Source organism: Lepidochelys olivacea (genome assembly GCF_965140295.1).
Source record: "Lepidochelys olivacea isolate rLepOli2 genome assembly, chromosome: 7".
NCBI lineage: Eukaryota > Metazoa > Chordata > Testudines > Cheloniidae > Lepidochelys > Lepidochelys olivacea.
The window spans coordinates 86,237,545-86,253,987 of NC_140417.1; the positions used below are offsets into that span (position 1 = coordinate 86,237,545).

At 41.3% G+C, this 16,443-nt stretch overlaps 1 protein-coding gene across 6 annotated transcripts in view; it reads right to left on the bottom strand.

Annotated features, from left to right (window-relative positions):
* Positions 1-217: 217 nt before the first annotated feature.
* P4HA1 (prolyl 4-hydroxylase subunit alpha 1) overlaps positions 218-16,443 on the bottom strand; it is a 67,005-nt gene continuing 50,779 nt past the window's right edge. For 2 of the 6 annotated variants that reach the window (XM_084634531.1, XM_084634530.1), the window contains exons 12-16: positions 13,227-13,280; positions 10,418-10,483; positions 5,610-5,678; positions 3,218-3,314; positions 218-2,904 (exon numbers count right to left, since the gene is read on the bottom strand). In XM_084634531.1, the coding sequence (XP_084490657.1) occupies positions 2,834-2,904; positions 3,218-3,314; positions 5,610-5,678; positions 10,418-10,483; positions 13,227-13,280 (357 nt within the window). In that variant the 3' untranslated portion in view covers positions 218-2,833. Of the gene's footprint in view, positions 2,905-3,217; positions 3,315-5,608; positions 5,679-10,417; positions 10,484-11,791; positions 12,136-12,578; positions 12,688-13,226; positions 13,281-13,347; positions 13,402-16,443 lie in introns of those variants that run through there. The other 4 variants (XM_084634528.1, XM_084634529.1, XR_014712456.1 and 1 more) reach the window with 3 other exon arrangements.

Consider the following 16,443-nt stretch of genomic DNA (forward strand, 5'->3'; position numbering starts at 1 on the left):
CTGTGTATTTGGAAACTAAGATCTTCTGGGTACTGCTATTCATTGTTAAAGGTTTATTTTCTTCTTCCTTGGTCCCTTATCTTGTCTCACTTGGACACACATGATTAAACCTCATGTCTGTTGTTGTGGAGAACAGTTAATACATAGTACTCCATGTTACAGTTCCTAGAAACTCATGTCTAGGAACTGACAAATGGACAGTAACAGATCACAAAAGTTTGATGTTGAGGATTTTCACTGCAAGTGGCAGTGACTTTTTATTTTAAGCCTGTTCTTTACATTTAAAAAACTTTTACAAAAAAATTAATAGGCAATGTTTTCAAATGTCAGTCACTATGAACCGGATAGTTGTCATTCATATTTAATACTAAACTGCATTCACACAGGAGCCAAACTCTTGATCTGAAAGCCCTTTTTAGAAAGTTAATAGATAAGGCAGCAAGCAATAGTACTTTTACATTTATATAGTGTTAAAATGTATGAATGCTTCAAGTAGGAAAAATGAAAGATGGGTCTTCAACAATTAAAGTAAATAGTTTCTTTTCCTACTAACCAGGCTTGGAAGGATTCAGTTTTTAATGATTTTCAACACCTTTAACCAGTCTTAGATATAACTTTATCCAATGGAACATTTTCACTAGTAGGAAACTAAATTTCACTTAGTTCATTTCTTTTGTCCATTTTCACTATCAAGTGATTTTACTTCTGGATCTTAAGCATCATGCAATTGAAACAATACTAATTAGAATTTTAGATAAGTTTCTATGAACATTAGAAATGCTTATTGATGGGTGGGTGCAGAAGGAGACACTATTTTCTGAATTTACCAACTGAAGTCTAATAGGCCCCAAACCATTGTTTAGCCATCTTTTGAAGGAAGGTGTGTTTGTCTTTGCTTGCACTGAGTTGGGAGTTACAGGTTGGTATGCTATACCCCCATCTTCTCACTACTGCTGACTGAAAGTAAAAGATGGGTTGGAGCATAGCCTGGCTTTCTTCCAGTTTGAGCAATAGATATTTCAAGCAAGCATATAGCAGTAACTTAGATGACCACTGACTGTTTAACTTCTTAAAAGAAAAAAATGGGAAATCTCAGAGTTTAAAAAAAGGCACTGACAAAATGTAAGAAGAGTGAGTTTTGCTTAAGAAGAAAATACAGACTCTTTGCTGCCACACTATTACTTGGATGTCTCTAACAAGAGAAACTGTTTGATTACATAGAGGGGGGTACTGGAATGGAGGTGTTTTGGTTTTTTGTTCCTGTCTATCAATCTGTCTTAGCCATGTCCACTCTATTTTCCTGAAAAATTGCAGGACTAAACTTCAGCCATTGCTACCACAAGAAAGCATATGAAAGGAATGAATGGACAAAGAAGAAAAAATTGAGTGACAAACATAAATGAGGGGATTAACAAATTTTTCATCTCCCCCGCTCAGTGCCCCTTTCTTTCCTCTTGTAAAAGAGTCAAAATTCAGAGAACAAGAACTCTGTTCGGTTGGTGTGTATTTCTTTGCTAGATTTTATTTTGCCATTGATTACTTGATTTAACTTTTTTTATTATAATCCTTCTGAAGAGGGATGCAATTTAAAGGTACTACAAAGTATTTGCATAGGTTAATAGTTGGATTCTCTGACCTTTTGGGCTCAATATTCAGGTTTTCACTCAGGTAGAAAATCCAATTATCTGAAATGGGGCTACCTGTACACTATTAAATTTTCAGCATTTAATAATCCAAGATTAGACAGACAGAGGGTGGCCTGCTAGGTTCTGGTGTGCCTCACTTTTACTTTCATGTACATCCTGTATGAATTCAGTCAAGAGTTGGTAAAAAGCCAGTCACAATTATGGCATGCATTCAATATCCACAACATATCAAAACATACACAAAATAAAAAGCATTTGTGAAGATTATAAATAGATTGCCTTTGTCACAAAAGATTTCAGCATGGGAAAATTTGGCTTTTTACAAATAAGCCTTTGAGGCTTGCATATTACCTCATAACCACTTTGAAAATTCCAGTTCCTAAGGCACAATGCTTTGTTTAATCAAAGATGGTACTGTCCCCAAAATGAATGTAAAGGTTTATTACTAAGACGCAGATTTTTTTTTAATGGACAAACTAAGTCATTAAAACAAAACTAGACCTGGAAAGCAGGTCATGATTTCTGTCAGGCTGTTCTGATGCACACAGGTATCTGACACAGCACAGCCAAAACACATATGTGTATATGACTGCAGGCTCACATTCTCTGGGTTACAAGTCAAATTCACTGTAGAGACATGAGAGAGAATTTACAAGTCAGTTAAGTCTGGGCTTCTGTAGTAGTGGAAAAACAGGCTAGGAGAAACACAAACCATGCCCACAGTTCAACTGTAGTGGTCAGGCACACTACAACAAAGAATTGAGAGCTGGAGACAAGGACTGGTTTAATGCATCCCTCCAAACAATAAGTCTGTGCTTGAAATTAGACTGTTCATGTTTTTTACCACTGGTAAACTCAAGCTTGTGAGGACTAACAGAAATCACATACTGGCTTTCTCTGCTGATCAGAGATTCTACAGAGTAAAGGGTACTATAAATCACAAATTATCCCTGTTATTTCTGACAACTATATTTTGTCCTTCTAGCCTGAAAAACTTAAAATCTCACTATATTCTCTCTAAAAGGGATATTGTAGAGTGAACTAAAACAATGTAGGTGTTTCTTCACAGATGAAATACTGGATGTGGTTGGAGATTGTACCTGTAGTGGAGTGTTAATAAATTGTAGAAAGTTAAATGGGGGAGACATATTTTACACAAACGAGTACAGGACAGGGAAAAGTTTGCATCATTCCAACTCTGATAAAGTGCACCGTCTTCGGAATTCCTGACCACGTTCATGGATCCATTTATTGGATACTATGAGACACAAAAATAGCATTGGTCACCACTTCTATTTAAACTAAATACACGTTATCAGCACATGCATCAGAAAAGCTTTATTCCCCAAATATAAATGTCAAAGCAATAGCCTGAAACTTGACATACTAAGCCTAAGAAGAAAACCCCACAATATTTGCAAATTGGGAAAACCTTAGTATGAAGTAGCTAGGTACGTACTAGCTCTCTTCTTTTGAAAAGAGCTGGCAGCTTTGGCTCTACTGTATTCTACCACAAACAGCGAAGTAAAAAGAAACTAAAATCAGACATTTGGCAGAATACGGATACCTACCCCACTTGTTTCCAACTAGTACTGGACAGGCTGCATGCCTTGTGCTGTAATCTCCTTCTCCACTTGGAAAAAGATTGTACCAGAATACAGCTGTTCCCTGGAAATTTCAATACAAACATAATATTTTACTTTATGCAACACAAAGTTTACTTCTAGCAGGGCTAATAATCAATGACTTTTACAATAATTTTTTAAATGAATGTATTTAAAATTAAACTTGACAACCCGTTAAAGCCTAAACTTAATATTCATTTAAATTGAATACAAAATATAATATTAAAGTATGTTTTCTGCCAAGTTCTAAAGAGAGTCAAAGCACTGAAACTGCAGGAAGTCACTGGCTAAGCACCTGGAACCTGAGTTTGCTGCAGTGCTACACCAGCTTTTGATGGCAGCAACCTCTTCTGCAGGTGCAAAGAAAACATTTTCTTCATTTCAGTTTCTTCAACTCGTTCACTCAAAGTTAAGAAACTGAGTGGGAACTGAAAAAGCAAACACACTTCTCTCTTCCAAGCTATGAATAAAAACTTGTCTTCAGTGTGGAATAATAAACATTATGGGGAGGTGATTCCTAAAGTGTTGTTTGTTAAAGTGCACTAGGGAACCTTTAGAAGTGTGCACCAGTGTCTACATGTACCAATTAATGTGCAACACTGCGGGTGCAGGGATTTCTAGAACAGAGTAAAAGTGCAAAATTACCTCACCATGTAGACAAGCCCTAGGTCTGAACTTTTGAGATCCGCTAAAATCATGAAGGGTATGGTGACAATCAATTAAAATTCACTAGCCATAGTTCGTTCCTTTGTTTTAATAAATCCAAAACATTTGACTTTTTTTCCCTGTGTGCATCCAGAATGTAAGGTTTATTTAAATGGCAACAACCTTTGTTATCACAGAGTTAAGATTTCCAGTGACTTCTCATGTCCTTCCAGAAGTTTGGGTTAAGCAAGACAAACTTCAGAAAACTAGGAAATGCAAAGTTAAGGTAAACCACCCACATAAACCTTAACATTGCCCTCTTTGAGCAATGCCCCATAACCCACATACTCTAATTTACAGTGAAAAGGAAAAAAGCTTCCTGTACCTGCCCTACACTCATTCACTCTACTCTCCTGACAGCACAGCACACTTGTAAAATTTAAACAGCTGCTTCACACTTACAGGATACCACCTAAACCTCTACTTTCCCTTACCCATCTACAAACTGTTCTCATGTTCCACCTTACATGGCAAGACCCTCCCGAAACTTGCTCCTGAAACAACCTACAAAATTTTGTAATAAAATGATCCACAGTGGCTCCTCAAGGTACATGTGCTGTTTGTTTTCCTTTCCTCACACACAGGAGGTGGGGTGCAAATCCTGAACTTCTCATATACTCGCAGTTCTGTGACTCTTCTCAGCTCACAAACAAATGTCTACCCCCCTGCTGCCTCCACCATTAAAACCATTTAGTACAGTTAAAACACTCACGTTGAATGCAGCTGCAGTGCATGTAGATAATTCACAGTGACTACTGTCAGCTCCAGGGGAGCAGAGGTAAAGTTATGTGGCATTTACCTTAACTCCTTATTTCCTGGTTTTCTGAATGAGTTTTGCTGAACTCGATGTTCTGGAAAGGCACTAGCTGCCCCTGGGAAACCTGAACTGTGTTAATTTTTTTTTCCCATTTGATGTCCTAGTTGGGGGTGGGGAGAGGAGTTGGTTTCTTTTAAACAAAGAAAACTTGTTGGTAGGAGTGAGTGGTCATTGTGGCAACTGAACATTAGAATGCAGGCCAAGTGGCCTATTGATCCTGTCCATATCGCCCTGGCTCAACTTCACTAAGCAGCCCTCTCCCTCCCAGCTGGCCCCCACCATACTATTTTGTCCAGGCTTGGAAGGGCATGACCCTGATGTGTCTGGGGCAGTATAGCCAGGTTGCCAAGTGGCCCTGGAACCCAGCTCTCTCCCTACAGAGGACAAGACAACCCAAATTTTTCTAAAAAGGAGTTTTATTCTGTGCACTGCTTGGCTAGTCTGGGTTTCCCCTGCAAATAGAGTTTGACCCAAATTACAAGTAAGGTAAGTTTTGTGTTTCGGACCTATTGGCTTCAGCAGTCTATGAAGTTTTAACATGCATTGAATCATAATCATGCAGAACAGCAAAAACAGAAACTCTGCACAAGCACAGCTAGATTTGACCTGCAATTTTACTTGCATAGGTAGCTCCACTGAAATAAATGGTACTGCTTAAGTGTTTGCAGGATTGGTGGCCTAGTACTTTCTTTAATCAATTCATTTGGAAGTTTTCATTTTACATTTAAACATCCAAATATACAGTTCCTCACAGCTGCATATTAATGGAGGGAAAGTGGGAGAGTAACATCTAAGTTGCATTAAAACTCATCTTACCTTTTTTGGCCAAACACTAGCTCCTACTTCAGGGAATACAGTAGCTCCCCCTGCTGATACATCACTCATCTGTAAAGGAGAGAAAATAAGAGCACTTTTACTCAGTGCTTTCCCAAAACCACATCAATAAAATATTAAGTTACTAAAAACCTTCATTTCTGACTCCTCATTAAGGGCACAATTTCTGTGACTAGCTGTAAAATCACATTTGCTATGGCCCTGTAGCATTAAACACAATATGTGATAGCCATTCTTGTTCCAGAATTTGTAAGACTTTCAGATGCCTCAATGATGAGCAGAGTACAAATACTGTGGCAGCTAGAAAAAAGGAGATCACTTATCTGTAGCTAGAGGTTCTTTGACATGTGTCAGCCCTATCTGTATTCCACACATGGATATGCATGTACTCCATTCACCTAGACTGGAAATTTCTTAGCAAGTAATGTCTATTGTTCTGCACCCACACACTTGGTCTCCTCATGCTCAAACTGAGGCTATAAAGGACAGTGCAAACCAACACCTTTCCAGTTGTTGTTCTTACCATGAATCAAGGAAGATCGGAAGCAGAGGGGAAGGAGGGCAGGTAGTAGCATACAAATAGGGACTCCACACTTCAAAGAACCTCCAGTTACAGATAAGTATTTCTTCAAGTACTGGTCCCTATGTGTATTCCACATGTGGATGGTTGGTAAGCAGTATTCAAAAAGAAGGAGGGTGCGAAGATGCAGTTGGTATAGATGTCTGTAAAACTGTGTCCCAACAGCTGCAAAAGAGGCCTACACTAAGGCATAATGTTTCATGAAGATATGGATGGCACTCCAGGGTAGCCGCTCTACAAATATGTAGTATAGGTACCTCTGTAAAAGATGCTGTTGAGGTTGCTCGTGGTCTAGTGCTTTCACCTGTCTAAAGGAGGAATACGCACCAGCTGAGAGAGAGCACGCGCGCGCAGGTAATGCTTTTCCTTGCAATCACTCTATTTCAACAACTAACCTTCAAGACTTCCTAATTGGTTTTGTTCTTTGCAGACAGAATGCCAAAGCCCATCTGATGTCATGAGAATGAAGTCTCCTCTCATTGGAATTAGGAAGTTGTGGGCAAGGCAACCACCAGAAGTCTGGTGTTAGCAAGGAATGGCATGGCGTCAGTAGAGCTACACAGAGTGCCCCATCAAAAGAAACCCCCAGGTGGTGGAGTGGGAGAGAGCAGTGACAGTTGAGGCGGAGGAAGCAGTATATCCGCATCTTTGTATGCTCTTACACTGGATGGCAGCTTGTATAAGTGCTAGTGATAAAATGGCTGAGAGGCACGTCTGGGTTTATAACCCTGCTTGTGTTGTTTTCTCTTTGGGGCTGGGATATAAATGCCCAGGGAGTGGAGAATTGTCCGGAGTCCTTACACAAGTGCAATGACTCATCAACTTTCCTGCTGAAGAGTTAGACTGTAAGGGCAAATCCTCAATGATATTCTGGACCTCCCTGGGGAATCCTGAAGAATCAAGGCATGATTCAAGCATCATAACTATAGCTTTAGCAACAGCTCTAAACATGGGATCACCCACATCCACTGCCGCTTGGAATGAGGTCTCAGGCACCAGTTTGATTTCCTCTATGAGGTCTTGGAATTGAGTCCTGTCCTCCTGAGGAAGCATGACCTTGTAGTTAGCAAATTCTGACTTGGAGGTTGGTTGATGAAAATCCTTTCCAGAAGGTCAAGGCATTTGCTGCATTTAGAGACTTTATCTGTTAGAGCTGCCCTGGGGTGTTGTAATCTTGATCTCTCTGTGGCTGCCTGCACCACTAGGGAGTTACCCACTAGGTGGGTAAAGAGGAATTCTGCTCTTTTAGCCTCCCTGGGATGAGTGTGCAGAGGTATGCCAAAATGCCCTAGTTCATTGGGAGGACCACCAGAGAAGGGCCCAAGGGTTCTAAGAGGTCAAGGAGTTTAGAACGTGCATCACGGACCTCATCAAGAGAGAGCTGGAGCTCAGTCACCAACCCCTGCAAAAACACCTGATATTAGCTGTAGCCATCAATTGATATGGCAATAATGGAGTGACCACCTCTGGGTGACGACAATGACATGCCTGTTGGGACAATCAGTACCAGTGGATCCTCTAGTTTAATTTCTTCCTCTGTGTACTCAGTCATTTGGTATCAGCTAGGAGAAGAGTGCTGGTAGGGCTTGTGCACAGATCTGGGCTGTCTGGCATACGGCTCCTGTGGGACCAATACCCCACTAATGCAGTTCTGTGGGCAGTTGTATCTTGAAGGAGGACCGTTCCAAGACCTCTTAGAGGTTCTGTTGGGTTAGTCTCCCTAGGAGGAGACAGACTCATCTAGAACATTGGACTCAACAGATGAGAAAGTAGGTTCATAATCTACCGGCAATCTACCGGTAGAGAAATGTTCCAGCTTGTGGAAAAGGTAGGGGAGAATCCTCGGGGTAGTTTCTTCCATGCCTGAGGAGGAAAGGAGGTTGTGGGCAGAGTAAGACAACTATCCTCTGGCAAGGTAAAAGTTTCAGACCACACTGGAGTTCTGGAGGTTGGGACTGATGCACCTGAGAGCATGGTAGTTGGCCAATCCCTGCTGGAATGTCAGTGCTGTTGAAGGGCAGTCCAAAGTCAAATTCCCAGTCCATCCTGGTAGATGCTGATCCTTTGTCCTATGAGCTGGATCTAGAACTGGCTGATTCTTCTTCCTTCACAACTTCCCCTCTTGAACGGAAGATTTAGGTGGATCTAACTCCTCAGGACCTGTAGGCAAGGACTTACCTGACTTGGACCTATTTGGAGAGGGATACTTTCATTTTAAGGAAGATCTAGAAGGGGATCTCTTATTCCCACAAGAATGCCCCTTACTCTGGTAAGAGGCAGTGGTTTTTTGGGCTTAGCGCTGTTATAGCCTCTGCTCTAGAACTTGTGCTCATAGGGTCATTGCCTACAGTCTGAGGCCACTGGAGGGGTCTCTCTCTTACTGGGATCTTGTGGCCTTCTCCATGTGGTATTTCCTCACACGGTGCTCTCGTGCCTCAGGTTCGTGACAAAGGCTGCACTTGGTGGTTGTGAGCCTCTAAGTAAAGGCAATGCTGGTGTTCATCACTGACTGAAGGAGCTGGGGCAGAAGACAGTTCTTAAACCCCAAGACGGAGTATAATCCTTCTCTGCAGGAAGAAGCTCCACGAGGCAGGAAGAAACTAAGCTAACTAGACCATAAACTCTAAGAAGCTAAGAATACTTAAACTATGTACAAATACAGATTGTATATTTGCAGATTCTGCAAAAATGGATTTGGACAGAGATTTCTGACTCAGGCCAAGTGCTGGGTAAGAGGGAGCTGATCTGCACCACTCCTTATCTTCAGTTCGGAGCACAAGGAGAGGCATGGACCGATGGACAACTTCCTGCATGTGCCTGTTGGGACTGCTTGTTGCCAACTGGTAGAAGGCACAGGTGGTGCACAGGGATCCCCTGGGTTAAACAGATGCATAATAGTTCACAAAAAAGTTGTACCGTCTCTGAGACCAGTAGCCCAATGGTCATCAAATCACTGCAAAATGTATGTATAGGTAATATTTAAGAAGTTACATATTTATACTGAAAAGTATGTTTCAGTTATGTTCTTAAGGTATAAGAATTTGGGTTCTTAACTCAGGGCACCACGAGACAACAGGTCTTGCACAGGTTCCTTTCAGGCAGGAGGAAACAGACACTTCTCTCCCTGTCTGGTCATGCATATTGTGTATTGTCTGCCTCACACTGGAGGCTTATATACAGACTGAGCCAGGTGCGAGTTCAACAGTTATACAATCTATGGGAGAAAATCTGTAAGAAAAAACAAATCAGCAGGGTCTATGGGTGTGTGTTCTGTTTATGAATGAAGACTAAGAATAGGATTTGTATATCTGGGGAGTCAAAGAAACACTGAGTCCTTCATCTCGGAGACAATCTGACAGCATGTCTCTCTCATGAAAACAGGATTACAGCCAAGACTGGCTGTAAAACACTACAAGGACTTTTGGTGAGCATAACTCTGCAAGAATCTATTTAATTAAGTCTAGGTTGTAGAATGCATGTTATGATTCTATTTTAAATGTAAGCCTTTTGCTTCCAGTACTACTACTTGCTATTACTTGAATCGCTATGTTTTGTTAAATAAACCTACTTGATTTCACTGTAAACATATTTAAGTGCTGTGTGAAGCGCAAAGGTGATGTGAGGTGGAATGGGTAAACTGGAGTGTACTATTTCTTTGGACACACCAAATCTGTAAATACCATGTGTCCAGAGGAAAAGGGAGTGAAGACTCCAGGGAGATGCTTGGAAAGCCTGAGGGTTGTAGTGGGCTTATTGCTAAAATACAGAGTAATAGTTGAACCAGCAATGCCTAGATGCAAGTGCTTGTGTTGATCTGGGTCAGGAGTTGCAGAGCTGACTCCTGCTATGTACAGAGAAGGCTTCCTTACATGAAGGGCAGATGGTAGCGAAGTGCCTCACAACTTTGGGTATTCACAGGAAGTGTCAGACCTGTTAACTACCTTTCAGATTTAAAAAAAAAAAGCCTCAAGCACCTAAAGAAAAGACCTTCAAGGCTGTAAGTTTTCTTAATTTCTTTTTTTTAAGTTGGCCTAATTTTAAAAGGTACTCTTATTTACCACTGAGCAATTATTAGCTGCCTTTATTTGCAGATTACATAAATCAGAATAACTGAAATCACTCAAGTGCCTAAGATAAAGATGCGGAAATAGAAACTAACATTTTTGGCAGAAACAGTTTGCAATGATATGGCTAAAAATGTCTCACTTACATAAAACAACCAAGTAGCAATTCTGTTGCCTGTTCCCAATTCTTTAAAAGCATCTGGCTCATCTTTCTGTGAAAGAAAGCAACACACTGATTTAATAAAATGCTCATTATTTTAATCATGTAATTTGCACACCAGTGGACAGACACTTGCAGTGCCAGCAAACAAACTCATGCAGAAAAAAAATCAAAGAGCTCGGGACACAGAGCGCAAGGAAATTGTATATATTGGTTTATTTGTTAAATATTTTTCCTTTGCTAAAACTACTGAAATTAAAAGGTTCCAGCCCACATGACAAGTTGAAAATGGCCCTTTGTGTTTGTCTTAAAAATTAATATAACCCCTTCATAATCTAGGCCTTAAGTACTTGTCTAATTGTAACTGACAAGCACCTGAGTTTACACAAAGGAAATCTGCTCCTCACTGCCTCAGTTGAGTGAGAAGCAGGCTGAGGTCAGGACTTCCTTGGGGACATACCTCACTGGCTGCCTTTAACACATGCAGCAACCCTACCTCTATTTTGGCTCTTTTCCTGATTTTTAGCCTTCTCCCTTTTTCCATCTGCTTTTCCCTTTTCTGCCCCCATTCTTTATACTAGTGCACAAGTGACCCTTTGGTAGGGACTATACCTGCTAGTTACTGTATTTGCCCTTGTGCCATGATGTTGCTGCCAGTGCTATTTGGCTTTCTTAACTTTCACATTTTATACAGCTTAGATATTAAATTATCCAATTCTTAGTGTTACAGCTGCAATTTCTCAGAAGCAGGATGTCTGGCTCTAATTGCTGAAGCTGCTGATAAAATATGACCATGCATTAATGCATAAAATGTATATTCTAAGATGTATTTATATAAAGATCCAAGCCTCTGTGTCATCAGCATGGATGCATGTCCTCTGTAATGGTGGTTGAAGCATCAAGGGACACATGAATCTTTAGCGCATCTGGCATTTAAATATCTTGTAACACTGGCTACAACAGTGCCATGAGAACACCTGTTCTCACTTTCAGGTGACACTGTAATTAAGAAGCGGGCAGCATTACCTCCTGTAAATGGAAACAAATTTGTTTCTCTTAATGATTGGCTGAACAAGAAGTAGGACAGAGTGGACTTGTAGGCTCAAGTTCTACTTTTTTTATTTTTGAATGCAAGGTTTTTTTTGTACATAACATTTGTAAGTTCAACTTTTATGATAATACAAGTACTGTAGAGCAATCTCTTAAGTGAACTAAAAAAAAACTTTTCACAGTGCAAATATCTGTAATAAATATAAAGGGCACGCTACACTTTTTATTCTGTTATAATTGAAATCAATCTATTAGAAAATGTAGAAAATATCCAAAAATATTTAAATAAATGGCATTCTAGCGTTTAACAGTGTGATTAAAAAAACTGTGATTACTCACGCAATTAATCCTTTGACAGCCCTAATTTTAATGCAATTACTGAAGTTCAGCCAATCAAGAAGCCATGCCCACATTACTGATTTAATACTGAGTTAGCTAGAAAGCAACTAAAAAAAATAAATTTTGACTTCCTCCCTTCATATGCCACAATGGCACTGCTATAACAAAGAGCTGCCCTAAAGAACATTTTTAAAACTGTATCCCTTGCATCACAAGAGGAACCATCCACACTGTGGGCCAGGAAACTCTTTCCTTCTGGTTGAGACGAATTACTGTTACATATTCATCTGTGGGACGGTCTCCAATGCCTTCCCCCTGCACAATAACATCGTATATTTTTGTGTACTGGAGTCATTCTTCTGAGAAGCCATTATTTTAGAAATGAATTCATGCAGCTGAAAACAAACTGTTAATGATTTTCAATGTCTTTGATGACAGGACTTTTCATATTTGTTGGTTTTGGTTCACAGGACAATGTTAATCACACATAAAATGCCCATTAAACAACCAGCTGAAATGGCATTACTTCCAGTCATGTGAAATTCAGTTGGGATAGGGAGAGATGAGGCAATTCAAATTGTTTATCAAATAAGCAACAAACAAAAGCAGAGTTTGGGAGGGGAGGGAACATAAAAGGCTTTTGCCATCTCTTAATTTTTTTCTTTGGGCAATTAATTTTTTAATGCAATTTATAAACCAGAAAAAGCAGTGGATTGATGTACGAGAATTTACTGCTAGTGAAAGGTGCTAAAACTCACAGCTCTGGGAAATGAAATTCTCTCTCCACGTTAAAGGTATAGCAATAGGCAGTAGCAAATGCACACTTCACCACACTGTCCAGACAATCCTGACCTGCAGGGACTCTCTCTAGAAAAGAGAAGATAATTAAGTCTCCAGGCCCATTCAGTTCCTGGTCTCTCTGAAGAGACTACCTAGGGGGGTGCAAATTGTGGTAATTTGTGAGAGTGAAAACTGTTGATTGAGACCACATCATCATTTTCCATACGTCACCAAAACAGACATCAGTAGTAATGACTTTGATTCACTGCAGACTTTGGTTCAACTTGCACCAGTGACTAAAGATTATTACATTGACTTTTCATTATTACAGTTCGCTGAGCCAGTCATACCTGGTCCATCTCCCATTTCTAAAATGGGGTTAATACCTTCAGTTTGAAAGAATTAGTCACCTCCCTCAATAAAATACTGTTTTACAGTTTGAAAGGAGATCTTACTGCTTTATAATGCCTGTTCAGTTGGTGGTTTAGAGGGCTTTACCCATTAATATGGATTAGAAGAGCTAATAGGCTATGAAATTTAACACAAGTTAAAGAAAATATATTGTGCCATAGTCAACAGGCCTAGGCTTCAGTATGTCATTTTTACCCCTCCACCTCTTTACTTGCCCGTGCAAAGTCAAAGTGGGGTTCATACTGTCCTCCCACTCCATAATTTGCCACCTGAAAAAGAGAAACACAGTGCATGTGAAGTAGAAAGCCGTGAAGGCAGAGAAGTAGAGGAACTTACCCTTCCAAAATCAAAATGAGGCTCGTACTGGCCTCCTACGCCGTAGTTGGCTACCTATAGTGAAAGGAGAAGCATAAAAATCTAATAAAGCAGTATATTATCTGGAGGAGAGAGAATGAATATTTGACTCCAGCCTGTACACTTAAAACTTTCATCTACAAAAAATTCGAAGTCATAAAAAATAAATCCCTCCCCTGTAGGGCATACCGTGAAATAACAAAGAGTTAAATCCTATTAAACCTACTCTCATGAATAGTTCCATTGATTTCAATGAATCAGACTACTCATGAGAATACAAGCAGGAGTTTAGCTCTGAGCTGAGAGTCTCGGGTTCATTTTTACAGCTATCTCATGATAGCATTTCAAACCCTAGAATAGGGGTTCTCAAGGTTTTTTGGTGGCCCTGGAGTGCAGCCACCAACTCTTGCGGTGGCCACTAACAATTTTTCCTAAAATACTGAATTAAGTTTAGGGAAAAAAATAAATATGCACATATACATCTCAAAATTATTGTAATTTATTTACGTGGGGAGGGGTGGTTGTTTTTTTGCAGACTCAGTAATAAAAATAATTTACACTTGTCTCTATTCTTTACTGGACCTAAACACAATAGAAACACAAATAAGGTGCTTTGCACATTCTTGTCTTTTTCGGGTGGTTTTTTTCTTCGTAAAAGACTTGCTTGCTAGTAAGTCTGTTGCTGTGAAAAGTGATATTTGTATGTTAATATCACATTTCACAGCCTCCCACTCAGCTAGCTACTCAGTCTGCTGTGAAAAGTGACATTAACAAACATACAAATATCACCTTTCATAGCAGACTTACTCAGCCCCAGCAAGCATGGGAACAAATTAAGCCCTAAATGGGGAGCCAGGGGTTATTGGGGGGTGAGCCCTGGGCAGATCCGCTGCATGGCCAGGGTTGGATCCTGGGGCCCAAGCTCCAATCCCACAGCCAGGGGACGGAGTCTGCTGCCGTGTGGTCGGAGAAGGCACCGGGGGCGATAAGTGGTAAACCTGCCACCACAAGGCCAAAGCCCACGGCCGGAGGAGGCAGCAGGGGCAATTGGGGGAGGGGGAAAGAAGAGCCAGAAGAAAAGTCCCTGATGGCCTCATGCAGCCAAAGTGGCTACATCTGAGAAAATGCTGCCCTCGAGACAGCCAAATACATCTTCATTTTCTGTTACCCTGAATTAACTTTCCTGCACTCTTCTCCCATGTTAAGTCATATAGACACTTTAAATTGTATTTATACACAGACAGAATGTACACTAAGAAAGTCTATAGACTTGTACAATCCTTCTCTAAAATCCTGAAGGTGGTCAGGTCCAAGTATGATTTTTTAAAGATGCTGAGCATCTTCAGCTGTCAGACTCCTGCGTTGGGATGCTCGGCATCTTTGAAAAAAATCAGGTAATTAACCCTTCATGCAGTGTTAGACTAGCTCAGCAGAAGTGAATCCAAGACTATTTATGAGTTAAGACTCTGCAGCAGAGTCTGTTTTTGAAGTGAGAGCTCTAATATTTCACTCCACTGCGGTTACTTTACTGACGATCACAGCTGGAACCATCTCTCCTTCAAATACTCCTCCATTGCACAGAGTATCAACAAAGAGAGTCACCTTTTTGCATCCGATGAAGTGAGCTGTAGCCCATGAAAGCTTATGCTCACATAAATTTGTTAGTCTCTAAGGTACCACAAGTACTCCTGTTCTTTTTGCGGATACAGACTAACACAGCTGCTACTCTGAAACCTTTTTGATACTACAGCTTCTGCAGTTCTGTTCAGAGAAGTGTAAGAGCGATCATCTGTCCCTGCTTGCCTCTAGTCTATCAGTCATTTTGAGTAATGTTCCCCTCCTGTAATGGCTGTCTGTTTTATACCAAGAAGTCCTTTATCCAAGTCATAGATAAAATAGTAATTAGCTTCTATAAAAGACTTACAAAATTGTTCTTAACACATCCTTGTGTGTCACTCCAAATCACTTCCCCATCCTTTAACAGGAACTCTCCCTCTCAAACTAAGCTCTCCCTCAAACCAAGCTCAGTTTTGGATATTAGTAACCAGCCTGATCACATTTTCTCTTGTCCACTATATTACTGACTTCCATCTGCCACTTTATCCTACACAACACTCTAAAGCAGGGATGGGCAAACTTTTTGGCCCGAGGGCCACATCTGGGTATGAAAATTGTATGGCAGGCCATGAATGCTCACAAAATTGGGTTGGGGTGCAGGAGGGGATGCAGGCTCTGGCATGTGGATGGGAATGAGGGGTTTCAGGTGCAGGAAGGTGCTCTGGGCAGGGACTGATCAGTTTGGAGGATGGGAGGGGGAAACAGGGCTGGGTCAGGGGGTTGGGGCACAGGAAGGGGTCAGGGGTGCAGGCTCCAGGTGGCGCTTACCTCAAGCAGTTCCCGGAAGCAGCGACATGTCCCCCCTCTGTCTCCTACGCAGAGGCTCAGACAGGCAGCTCTGTGCGCTGCCCTATCCGCAGGTGCCGCCCCTGCAGCTCCCACTGGCTGCAGTTCCTGACCAATGAGATCTGCGGGGGCAGCACCTGTGCAACGAGCCCCCTGGCTGCCCCTAAACATCGGAGTTGGAAGGGGGACACACCGCAGTTTCTGGTAGCTGTGGCACGTGTGCGCGGAGTGGCCCCCCCATCCCGCTCCAATGCGGGAGCAGGGCAAGCCCCACACCCCTCTCTCCAGCGGGAGCTCAAGGGCTGGATTAAATCAGGTGGCAAGCCAGCTATGGCCCGCGGGTCGTAGTTTGCCCACCCCTGCTCTAAAGAGCCCTCTATTCTGAGCTGGATACCTGGGCATTTTATCCTCATGTGAACTTTGTTTAGGGTGGCAAGCCTGGTTTCATGATCAGCAGTCACACTTTCTACGTCTTAATCAGAGAATCGTGGGACTGGAAGGGACCTCGAGCAGTCTTCTAGTCCAGTCCCCTGCACTTAAGGAAGTATTATCTAGACCATCCCTGACAGGATGTTTGGAGATTTTTAAGAGCAGGTTAGACAATGATAGAGATTCCACAACTTCCCTAGGCAATTTATTCCAGTGCTTAATCAGCCTGTTAGAAAGTTTTTCCTA